Consider the following 12,492-nt stretch of genomic DNA (forward strand, 5'->3'; position numbering starts at 1 on the left):
TTTCTGATAGGAAATAAAACCATTTGCCCAGGTGTTATGAGCTTATTTGTCCTCCCTATTCTTCCAGGTATTCAAGTACCCCAAGGCCTCCCTTTCCAGAGAAAAGGTATTGCCAATGCACCAGACCAGTGTTGATGGGGTAGAAGACATGTCCATGCTGGGAGATCTGCATGAAGCTGCCATCCTGCTTAACCTGCACCAGCGCTACCAACAGGGTAACATCTATGTAAGTGCTCAAGCTGGGCCACATCCCTTCTGGCTAATGACATTCTGCATGTGAAATACTGATTTTAGCATTGTTTTATGTGGCTAAAAAGAGAAGCTTATTTTCTGCCTTGCCAGCTGTATCAGCCCTGTGAGATCCAACCCCTACCAGAGGGGCCTCTTTGCATATATAAAAGAACTTCCAAAACTTGAATGTTCACCTCTAGGCTTTGTGGTAATTGTGCAGCTCTGTATCCTCCATGACCATCTGTATTTTACAAGTTGGCATCCACACTCCCCAGATTTCCCATATTGCTTGTATAGCCAAGTAGACTGGAAAGTGTAGTGTACACAGGTTGTTGTGAAACATCCCTCCTGATACGGACAGATAAAGCCACTGCTCGACAAAACTAAAAAAGAAAACCTGTTGCCTAATTCTTCTGCTTTTATGTGCAGTTGTGCCTTTTTGAGTTGCTCTGCTCTCCTTGCACAGACGAATACTCAAAGCATCTCCTCATTTTACCTTGGGCCCTCAAGAAGAAGGCAAGTGGCAGGAAAGGGACTTGTGTGGGGAAGCACACCTGGGATGGGAAATCCCTGGAGTGCTGGGGTGGCAGTGTGCTCTCCTGAGACTTGGAGAGGACAAGAAGGAGATATTACAAGGACTGTCTTACCTTGCTTTACTCTTACCTTGCTTGTCCGTGCTATATGCATTCAGAGATTTTCAGATTATGGCAGAAAAAATGTAAATCTCTATCTGTGTTGCATAGCAACTGTTACCAAGGCAACCAAACCATATGTACCTGTATTCCAGGAAATTATCAATAAAGTGACCCTGTTTCTGAACCACCTCCTGTGCCAGGATACAGAGACTGAAAATTCTCATTTTTGTTGATGTAGAGCCCCTTGCCTGTTGTCTGTCAACGCAGCCATGTGACCCTGTGGCAGTACCTATGTGTATGCAGTCTTGATGGCCTTTGTCCTTTCTGCTCTTACTGACCTGGGTTTGACATAGGTTATGTGCTGGTGCAGCTCTTTGCCCATTTAGGTGTATTTCTCCCATTTCCTCTTCCTCACACTTGGAAATGTAAGGCCGGATTCTCTCCCCTTCCAGTCTGTGCCTTGCACCAGAAATGCCACAATACCATCACTGTGACAGTGTCACAGTAGCTGTATGTCCTGAAGCCTTTCCTCTAGTTCTGATATGTCACTCCTCCTCCTATTCAGCATTAGTTCTGTGCCTTCCCCGTCTGTGTGTAAAGGTATTAAAATTTAAATATGTCATGCTTTTGCTTGTGCATGAGTGTCAGCCATGCCCCTCAGGTGTGAAATTTTTTGAGATTTATGAAGGGACCTGACTTCTGTAGCATGCTCAGCGCAGGGAAGAACCCCTCAGTGAAGGCTTGTAAGCCCCTCCTTGAGTGGGACTGTCACTGGGTATATGTTTGTGCAATGTCTGACCTGGAGGACGCCAAACTGCACAAGTTCTGTTTTTCATTTTTGCAGTGCAGACATTAATGTTGCAGTTACCTTATCATTAACTATTAGGTTTTGCCATAGCCCAGTGGCACATAGTTTTCAGTTATGCAAAAATCGAGAATGTCAGCTGTAGTGCCACCTAATGACTTGCGGTGATCTGTGAATATTATACCATTAGTGTTACAGGGCCTGAGTTCATTTAGTATCATCCTCAATGGTCTCCACAGATTAGGCTAAGGCTGCAGATGAAGCTGGGCTGAGAGGAGTTATGCTTATCAGCCAGGGCCAAAAATATTTGGAAGGAAATCAGAGAGATCAGGAACAGGTGAGAAACTTTTATCATTTTCTGGAAGACAAATTCGCTTGAAAGAATGGGCAACCTGGAATAATGGTAATTAGTATTAAAAATAATAATAAATAAATAATAATAAAAATAAATAATGAGAGGATGGAAAACTGAGCCCTTCACATGAACAACTGCTGTGAAAAAGCGTACTGTAGTTCTGAGCTGTATGCCTGGAGGCACCCTACCATGAGGTCTGAAAGGGAAATCCTTTCTGGTCAGGGAGTGTAGGTACCAGTATATCTAGACTAGTTTGGTATCCATAATTAATGTGTTACAGGAATACTGGCAATCTCAACAATAACTTTTGTTTTCCAAAGAAATATTATTGAAGGTCTACCAAACTGTTTAAGGAAATTATGTGAGCACAGCAACAGCCTGCAGCACTTAAGAGTGTATATTTCCCCTTCATTCCTGCAATTCCTGTATCCTTTCATTAAAGTAGACCCAACATAATATGAGTGATGTATAAATGAACCACAGGCTGCACTGCCACATTCTATGCTGTCCCTAGCTCTGCCATGCCTGACCACTCCAGTGGGATCTATTGTCTTGAGAAGCAGACATGCCATGTGTGGCTTGTCCTGCTCTATAGAATTCTCTGGGGACAATCACTCCTTTCTAATAGAGTGGCTGGTATGTACCCAGTTGATGCACAAATGCTACTGTTGTTAAAAATTGTGGATAGAAGTTGTCTATAAGGGACTGCAGGTGATGAGGAAACTGCAACTGGGAAATGGAAAAGCTTCCTAGAAACACCTTTGAAAGAGACGGCTGTACTGGAAGAAATTCTAGAAAGGACTGTGGCTCTGTTCCTTGGGACAGCTGAAACTGGAGTGGGAAATGCAAAATGAAACATCTGAGAGGAAAAAATGCTGTGAAGGGGGAAAGTGTTAGGATGGATATCTCTGTCTTGCAGTCTCTGGACAATGTCTGTAGTTCAACTTGTACAGTGCTTTTTCCTGATTCATGTTTCCTCTCTCAGTGCTTTCCCATTTACTCCCATCCTTCTTGCCTAAGATCATCTGCTTGCTTATTGCTTTCTTCACCAATATTTCTGTCCACAAAGGTCCATGTCAGAGGGTATTCAGGACTTGTTCCATGTTAGTCTGTTCATACTGATAATGCAATTAGACCTAGGTGATGGTTTGTTTTTTCCCACAGTGATCTGTGACTGTTGCTTTAATAAATGAGTCTTAAATATTTTGGTGACTGCAGCATATTAGTCTGGCTTCTGGCTTCAGAGCTTGGCATTGCAGTATGGCCCCAGATTTCTTTTGGCAAGGAGAAAGCATGCGTCTGTCTTGTCACCAAGTGTTTAATTTACAGCTTCTCCAATGTATGTATGTCGTGACTCGTAGTTCATGGTTTGGAAATAATACTAGATGTTGTCCCTGGCCACAAAGCTTGGCAGCAGTCTAAGTATTTCCTCTGTCACCCCTGCTGAGAGTGGGTATTCCTGGAGTAGAGCAGCCCAAGATGTCCATGTGAAGGAAAACACCACACCAGCATTAGGGTTTAAGCTGGATGTTGACCATATTACAAAGCCATTGTTAGGAGAGAGGTGGCACCATTGTTCCAAAGTGCAGCTCTGAGAATAACTGGATTTGAGCTGCTTGACTGAACTGAAAAAGTCATGCCCCAAAACACAAGACCGATTTCCTTCTGACTTCACAAAACAATATGTTTGAAATTCACTATTAGGCTTCAGGTACTTTATTTTAAATCTTACTAACTCTTTTCTTGAACTGTGAAATTTTCAAAATAAATTTTTTCAAAATAGAATGTTAAGAAATTATTTGACTCGAAATTCTGAGCTTCATCTTCAGCTGTCAATTTTGATTTGGCTTACCAAATTATTTAAGCTGCTCCAAACAGCATTTTTCAGCAGAAGAGAAATGATACGCTTTAGTGGCTCTTCACACTTGTGTGTGTCTGTGTCCCACGTCTTTGTTCAGGAGGTGCTTGAACCCTGCCAAGCCCCATCCAATTAAGACCGTGGATAGGGGCATTGAAGGTATCTCCTGACACTCCTTCAGTCCTGGCTCTGCTTTTCAGCTTCAAGCACAGTGTGAGGTAGCTGGGTATGAAGATGTCTTCATTTTTTCGTATTGTGTAAGCTTAATTTAGCAAATACAACAGACTAAGACTACATTATCGTAAAGCAGAGAAATACAAACTGCCCCATGCGTAGTCAATCATGCAGCCCCTGCCCTGGGGTTTGACATTCTTTGCCAAATTGGGGATCTCTCTGCTGAAGCCCAGTTTCCTTATTTAGGCTTCCTCCCTTCACCAGGAGTTATTTCAGGGTCTGGGTTTGTCACAATTTTTTTTTTCTCAGGAGCTTCATTTCCTTGCTGTGTTTTGTTTTCTCCCCCTAGACAAACATTGGTTCCATCTTGGCATCAGTAAATCCCTACAAACCCATCCCTGGTCTGTACAGTGTGGATGCCATAGACCTGTACAGACAGCACCGCCTGGGTGAGCTGCCTCCCCATATCTTCGCCACCGCTAACGAGTGCTACTGCTGCTTGTGGAAGCGTCATGACAGCCAGTGTGTTCTGATAAGGTTAGAAATGGGAGAAGCGGCTACTCCCTGACTGCATTACATGCCTTGCTCCTGCTGTTCCTTTTGCAGTGACACCTGCCTAAATATCCACACCATCCTGCCCTACCCTTTGCCTGACCCTTGCTTGCTGCAGTGGAAATGCCACGTGTTTATTCCTGGAGATCACTCCTCTGCCGCGGGTGGGATGGTCATTAGCTCGTCTGTCCTGGATTTGTGAATGGAATGTGTATATTTTCTTTAACAGCGGAGAAAGTGGGGCTGGAAAGACTGAGAGCACCAAGTTGCTGCTGAAATTTCTGTCAGCCATGAGCCAGACTTCCCTTGGGGCCCCTGTGTCTGAGAAGAGCACCCACGTGGAAGAAGCCATCCTGGAAAGCAGGTACAATCACCCCCATGGGTGGCACATGTCTGTCCCACAAAGGTATAGCAGATCCCTTTGGCGGGGACACTGCATTCTTCACGGTGTCTGCATCTGGGCTGCTTGAGCCATGCCACGAATGGAGCTGACCCGGGGCAGTGAGGATCATGCAGCTGAACGGTGTCATGTCAGGGAAACGCGGAGGTCACAGTCTCACCAGGACACCTCATGCTGGCTGCTCTCCCAGCTGCTTGTGGATCAATTCGGCTTCTTTCCAATAGCAACAAAGGGTGTGTGTGGCAGCCAGAGAATTAATGCTCTAGCCGTGGCTGGGATTTCTTCTTCCTTCAGTAATTCAGCCTCCATGCACTCCTGGCTGCACCCTTGAGCTCCCCTGCACGTCACTGCCCTGTCCATCTTTCTAGCTTTCAGGATCACGTCTCTCATGACAGTGGCTGGAGGGGATGTGGGTAATGTCCCTCTCTGCTGCAGGGATGGCTGTCCCAGGTTGTCCCTATCTGCCACAGCTCCCAGCTGTGGCTGTGCTTACAATGAGTCCCTGTCATGCTCTGACTCCTGGTCTCCTCCTTCAGCCCCTACTCTCCTCTGACCTCCATTTGTTTTGGGCCACCAGTACATCTTGCCTTCAGAGGTCCTGTGGTCCACTTTGCAGCTCTCTTGCTGTCCAGGCAGGTGACTTTAAGGAGAAACGTCTGTGGGAGCTGTAAGGGACACAAGTGAGGAAGTTTGCTGGGAGAGCTAATCTCTGATGGAGCTGGCACCAGGGAGTAACCACCACCCACCAAAACCTTGCGAAGGTGTCAGCCATGCAGGGAAGTGCATGTCACCTGGGTCAGATGTGTTTGGGAAGGAAACCAGCAGCCATGAGGTGAGGGAGATGTGGTCTGTGGGGGATCCTTCATGCCAAAGGAGGTCCTGACACCCCCAAGGGACTATGACCCATGCCAGGACAGGGATGCTCAAAGGCACCATGGACCACCCCAGGACAAGAACACCCCAGGATCATGGCCCACAGGTGACCCATGTTGTAACAGGGACACCAAGGAAAAAAGTGTCAGGAAAACCTGCAGAAGCAAAATGCAGCTGAGGAAAACCAGTAAGAGGCCAAGAGCAACAGAGAAAATGAGGAAGCAAAGAGTGATAGAAAGAAACCATCACATGTGGGACCCCATCCTCCTGCGCTGCTCGCTGCCTTGTGGAGGGAGTTGCGAGGAACTGGTTGTAACTGAGATATAAATGAAGCTGAGGCTAATAAAGGGGATTAATAGGTATTTAATGTCAGGTAAGCCTTGGAAAGAGAGAGGAAAGATGTTTACTTAAGTGTCTGTTTTCTTAACACCTGAATCCATGATCAGAAGTTTCTCTTAATTAGCAATAATTTAAATTAAACAAAAATTTCCCAATGCAAGTCTGCCTGGAGGACCTTGCTGGGGGTCTTGCAGTTCGGAATTGTTAAGGGTGAGGTTGCAGGTTGGTCCCTGTTTGAGCCTGTGACAGTTGAAGAAACCTCCAGAGGAGTAAATCACGTCTGCAACATGATCTAGTTGTGTAATAACCTGGAATCCTTTGAACCATCTGTGTAAAAGTGACTCTCATGCAAGTGGCATATTTCGGGGCACAGAGGGTAAAGAGCAGGAATGTTTCCTGGAAGACAGTGGCACAAAAAAGTGCTAGTAACTGTGTTGAAAATAGCCTAAGCAGAACGCAGTGTCTTGTGGCAGCTGCAAGAGCGTTGCAGTTTTTAGGATCCTTGTAAGCAGAGCAGCACTGAGTGGTAGGGTTGCTGCCTTTGGACCTGGTGCTCAAGAGGTGCTTGTGGCATGATTTATCCTTTGCAGGTGTGTGCAGATTTTACCAGGGATATTGGCAAATTGGAAAAAGCTCTTAAGTGCAATACAGTCATGACTCAAGATCTGCAAAATCTGCTTTAAGGCAAGCAGCTTAGAAGGCTCAAGCCCGCTTAGTGGTTAAGTAGCAACTTGACTGTGATTCAGAAAGCTTACGATGGTAGGCAGGTGATTCCTGAGTCTGCAGGATGCCACGGCTGTGAGGTGGAGTGGAGTAAGAGCTCATCATCCGTTTTGTGTACATCTGTAGTGCTACGTGAGTAAACGTAGTGTTTGCGAGTGCAAACAAATTTGATTTGTCACCTTTTTGCTGAAGAAGAGAAGCTGAAGGTCTGGCCCAGAGCCAGAAGCTGCTGCCACTTGTAACGAGTCTACCTCATATGTTTTCAGTTCAGCTTCACTTGCTCTGCCGGTGGCCCTCCTTGGGTTAGCTTATGGCAGATTTTCATCCTTGCACCCCAGCACATACCCAGGAACAATGCTGATTTTTTCTCCATTTCAGACAGCATTATGAACAAAGCATTACGTCAGCTTTCTATCATTTGCTTGTGCATTGTAACATTCATGCTTGGTGTATTTCTAAGAAAATCAGGCTCTGAAAACTCCCTTGGCACTGTTGATTTGGTCTGTTTTCCTTCTTGAAAATACCCATCAGCCCATTAAAAATTCTGCTAACTTTCAGCTTTTTTCCTTGCTTGCTTCACTCTGAAACTCCCTTTTCCATGTTGGGTGATGCTGCTGACAGCATAGCCACCTCTCCTGTTATTCATCCCTCTAATCTTCAAATCTTCTTTTTTTTATCTTCAGCTCTGTGTCTGAATCCTGGAGCTGCATATGTTGCAATATTTCTAAAATCCAGGATTCACCTTCTGCTGCCCTGCTGAAATTGGTTCCTGTCATTTTGAGTCCTGCAGCACACCCTGCCCACATCCAGCCCTGCATCACCTTCCTGGTGCTGTGCCTCGCACAGGTCACCGCTGCAGCAGTGGCCACGCTGTGCAGCGCCTGCGGGCGCTAGCAGTTCGCTTGGCCCCGGCTCCTGACCTCGCTCCCGGCTCCATCCGCTCACCCAGCCCCTGCCCTGAGCTGCCGCCAGCCCCAGACACCCACGTGCATATTTCCTCCCCATCGCTGAAAGGCTTCTGCACTCACATGCATGAGCCCATTGCCAAACCAAACTATAAAGATACTTCCTGGTGCTTTGCTTATCTAATTTAACATGATTTAGAGCCGTAAATATTGGCTGGCTGGTTATTGCACTCTCACTGCAACCATGGTGGTCATATAACATAACCCTGTCCTCCCTTTTTGTAGTTGCACCCACTAGTTTTTGTTGATTGATGGTGTTGGTGTGCTCAGTGGGATATTCCTGTGCGATGTCCTTACTTACATACTTGTTTCAGAAGAGTGGGTCTTGAATTTCACATTTTCCAGGGCGAGAAACCTCCTGATATGTGCACCCAGATTTCTGTCACTACCTTTTCTATGGTTGTAATATATTATAACAGTGCAATGTTATTTCTATGTTTTGTTTGTTTAAAGTGATATTTTCAAGAGATAAATTAGGAATATACTGCCTGAAGTTTCCTGAATGTTGTTGAGCCTTTTCCACAACCATAGCTCTCACTTATCTAGCACTTGCAAGGCCTGAAGCTTTCAGCAAACTCCAGCAGTATCTGTAGTTGTCATTATTTGTCATGTTATAGTTATTAACTTGTGAGTAATCCTGTATCTGCCCCTGTCTCAAGTGCAGCAGATTGATGGAGATACTTAAAAAGCCAGTATTTATCAGGGTAAAAACTGCAATAACTTCTGTTTAAAACTGTTTATATTTTAGAATTAAACATGACTGTCTACAGGCTGTTCTTGTAGCCTTTCCATGACTCCTTGCTTGTCAGGCCTTCAAATTATTTTATAATTGGCTAAATTGCAGAAATGAATATTTTAATCTTGGAGTCAGTGTGTCAGTTTGAATGGTTTAGGCTTTTCCCTTCTACTGCTCTGTGCAGCAATAGCCAAGCTGCCTTTTATCTCACTATTTTCCATGTTGTATGAACCTTCTGAAGACTGAAAGGTGACCAAGAGACAAAATTCTTCAATTCATCACCTCTCTGAAGTTTGGTCATAGATTTTTTTTTCAATTGTTTTTTCTTTCTTTTTTTTTTTTTTTTTTTTTCATGAAGTGCATGATGTGGCTCCCTTAGAATGAAGTTTTCAAATCTATAATGTATGTATATTCCCTCTGCTTGGAAACCACATGGCTTGTATTAGCCTAAGCAAGATTTAAGTAAAAAGGGTTTACCAGTATCAAATTTCAGTACCAAACAAAGCAGTTTCCTGCCATGTTTGTCTGGTTGGAAATATTTACCCGCAATTTTAAGAGATGGCTCATACTGTCTTCTCTTTCAAAGGCAGAAACAGAAACAAAGAAGTATGTGATTTAAAGCTACGGAGTGTTTGCCCTGTATGTCTGATGCTTCTGAAAAGCCTGAAAAAAAATACAAGACCGTATCATGGGATGCTGCTATGTTCAGCACACAACCTGGCTGGGTCTTACCACCTTTCATTTCCTGAAGCCACAATGGTGGGGGATGCCCTTAACAGCATGAATGCCAGCTGCCCATACTGACTGGGGAATGATTTAATTAACTCCAGTCCCAAAGGTTTAAAATTTATCTAGCAGTGTGTTAAATTGCTCTTGCCATCCCTCCTCACCTTTGAGCTCCTTGTGCTTGTCCAGTCTAGTGCTGTAACAAATTAATCTCACATGGCAGTGCATGCTGTGCAAACGGCAAAAGGCTGGGCACATGCTTTGTTTTAATAGTATCCCATCACCAATCATATCTTCATTGCCTTGTTTCTGCAGCCCCATTCTGGAGGCCTTTGGAAATGCCAAGACAGTTTATAACAACAACTCCAGCCGCTTTGGCAAGTTCATCCAGCTGCACTTCTCTCAACATGGACACATCCAGGGAGGCCGAGTGACTGATTGTATCCTTTGCTTCAGTGGACCGGAGAGGGGCGGAGTGAGGGAAGATGGGGAGGACCTCAGAATGAGTCAGGAAATCCCTCATCAAAGTTTCTCAAGGCCAGTTTATAACATCTGGGCGAATTGCAACCTCAAGAGGGAAAAGTGTTTGTTTTGTGGTTCTGCAGCACCTAACTCTGGAAACCTTTGTCTAGTACTACACTAGATGGGGACATAGTTTGACTTTTCACTTTGACAATCACAAGACTTGATACTTAAAATCCCTAGAATTTGCGTCTTAGGAAGATCCTTCATGTTGATTGCATCCTGTTTTTTCTAGGAGATTGTTCCCTAATGTTAGCTCTGCTAATGAATTAATTATTTAGAAAAGTGAGACCAAGCTAGAATAGATATATTCTACACAATTTTTGGATGCAGAGAACAGGAATTTAGAGGGTCAGTTATGACTCTGTTTTGGCCTGCCCATCTCCAGTGAACCTTTCAACATTAATCATAGAATTATAGAATATCTCAAGTTGGAAGGGAGCCATAAGGATCATTGAGTCCAAGTCTCTGCTCCTTGCAAGACTACCTAAAACTAAACCATATTACTAAGAGCATTGTCCAGATGCTCCTTGAACACTAGCAGGCTTCGTGTCATGACCACTTCCCTGGGGAGGCTGTTCTACTGACAACAAGGTTGAGGAAAACTGGATATAGTCGAATTATGTTGTGCCATGACCACTTTCTTCCCTGTATGCCCATGTACCCCTCTCCAAAAGGCTTTGACATATCTTTTGTCTATATGAGGCAGCTAAAGCTGCCCTGGCTACAGTTCTTGATGCTGATGTTCAAAGCTACTCATGACTGGAAACCACACAATTTCCACTGGAGTAGCAGCCAGATGAATTTACTACTGTTGTAAATAACAGGCTTGGATTGTTTAGTCACTGCTCTTTGACCTGTTGGTAGATTAAAGACAGCAGTCTCTGCAGAAGCAATGAGAACTGATGCAAGACTTGCTGCATGCTATACAGACTTTCAGATTAGAGTGGCCTCTCTAATCTTTCTAGGTGTCCTGAATGTGGCTCATCCTTTGTTAGGCTGCCTCACCATTGTGCAGGTCATGTGCTCTATCTGACTCTGCTCTTTTAAGTATCTCTTTAGCACGTAATACCTCCTTGGACAAAGAGTATAGAGGAGGATCTGAGGTGATGTTTGAGACCACTCTTTGTCCACTTTCCAAAGCACTGGTTATTTAAAGATTTGTTGCTTGTGACAGTGTTCATCCCAATGTGTCTAGAAGATTCTTTGCCAGTCGTCAGGAGATCTGTGCACATGCCATTTGAATGTTTTCTCCTTAACATGCTCTTCAGATTTACTGGAAAAGGTAGGTATCACCTCTAATGACAGCTGGGTGAGGCCTCTCCTCACAGTATAGTGGGACAGTGCCGGTTCTGCTGGATGATGCTGCCTTCGTCACAGCACACACACATTAGCTCTTTAGATGTTGCTACTGCAATTGTCCCAACTGAGGAAGAGGATGATGGAGGAACAATGTTCTATATCTATCAGAGCCTGTTCTCCTGTCTTGGATAAATGCTGTACATCAGAGAGAGACTCCAAGGAAAAGCTGTTTACCAAAGGGAAAGGGAGAGAGAACAAGCACCTCAAAACTCAATTCCATACAGAGGAATAAAGGCGTACAACTCCAAATGCAGTCATCTCTGCTTTCCTGTAGTTTACTTCAGATTCAGGAACTCAGAGAGGAGCAGGGCCAAAACTGACAAGGTTCAGTTTGTCTGTGCACACACTTTCTTGAGTTCAGAGAAGTCTGTATGTGCTCAGTTGCATAGCCACACATCACAAGATCTTGATGTAGAGCTTAGACAACACTGTCACTAAATGGAAGACGCCCCTCTTGTGCATTGGCCCTGGAGACTGATCTGTATCCTGGTCTTCTCTTTGTCTTTGCAACCAAAACACTGATCTCTTTCTACTGGCTACTCCTGTATTCTTTGTTTCAGAACAGAGTGGTACACCAGAACCCCGGAGAGAGGAATTACCACATCTTTTATGCTCTGCTAGCTGGTGTGAGTGGGGAGCAGAAAGGTAATTTCATTTTTTGGGAAATGTCTCTGTCCTCTTTCCAGTCCAGCATGTGAAGCAAGTGTAAGTCAACTAGAGCATGGACATTTCTGGTACTTGACATATAACTTTTTCTTGAAGGCCATATGGTGATTTAATGGGAAACGGAAAGAGGAGTTGAGAGAAAGAGGCTGAGGATGACAGAAATGCTGTATAAGAAAAGACACTTCAGGCATTCTGAGCTGGAAGGAAAAGTCTGTGCAAAGTGAAGAGGGGGTATAGAGAGAGGAGGTAATGAAATTGGATAAAGGCAAAGGAAGGATAAAGAGTCTTGATGCAGATACTGATGGGAGCTGTTCAAGGAGTTCAAAGGTTGAACTGACAGACATACTTTTACAAAAGGCTTTCAGTAGAGCTAATAGGAGAAAGAAAAATCAGAAAAGCCAGCGCTGTAGTGCCAGGACTAGAGTCAAAACGTGTCTAGTATCTGAACAAAGATTTTATAGCTCTGCACATGGGGAAAGGAGAGGTGGGTCTGGAAGAGGCCATACAGAGAAAGCAGCAGCTACAGGCTGTGGAAGAATCCTCTGTGTAGTGCAGCACCTCCTGAATAGC

At 44.5% G+C, this 12,492-nt stretch overlaps 1 protein-coding gene across 5 annotated transcripts in view; it reads left to right on the plus strand.

The window, feature by feature from the left end:
- Positions 1–12,492, plus strand: part of LOC102088480 (unconventional myosin-X-like) — a 99,005-nt gene that overhangs the window by 27,561 nt on the left and 58,952 nt on the right. For 3 of the 5 annotated variants that reach the window (XM_065069626.1, XM_065069624.1, XM_065069625.1), the window contains exons 3-8: positions 68–226; positions 4,408–4,595; positions 4,840–4,974; positions 9,688–9,812; positions 11,166–11,179; positions 11,817–11,901. In XM_065069626.1, the coding sequence (XP_064925698.1) occupies positions 116–226; positions 4,408–4,595; positions 4,840–4,974; positions 9,688–9,812; positions 11,166–11,179; positions 11,817–11,901 (658 nt within the window). In that variant the 5' untranslated portion in view covers positions 68–115. The remainder of the gene's footprint in view (positions 1–67; positions 227–4,407; positions 4,596–4,839; positions 4,975–9,687; positions 9,813–11,165; positions 11,180–11,816; positions 11,902–12,492) is intronic. The other 2 variants (XM_065069629.1, XM_065069627.1) reach the window with 1 other exon arrangement.

Source organism: Columba livia, chromosome 7 (assembly GCF_036013475.1).
Source record: "Columba livia isolate bColLiv1 breed racing homer chromosome 7, bColLiv1.pat.W.v2, whole genome shotgun sequence".
Taxonomy (NCBI): Eukaryota; Metazoa; Chordata; class Aves; order Columbiformes; family Columbidae; genus Columba; species Columba livia.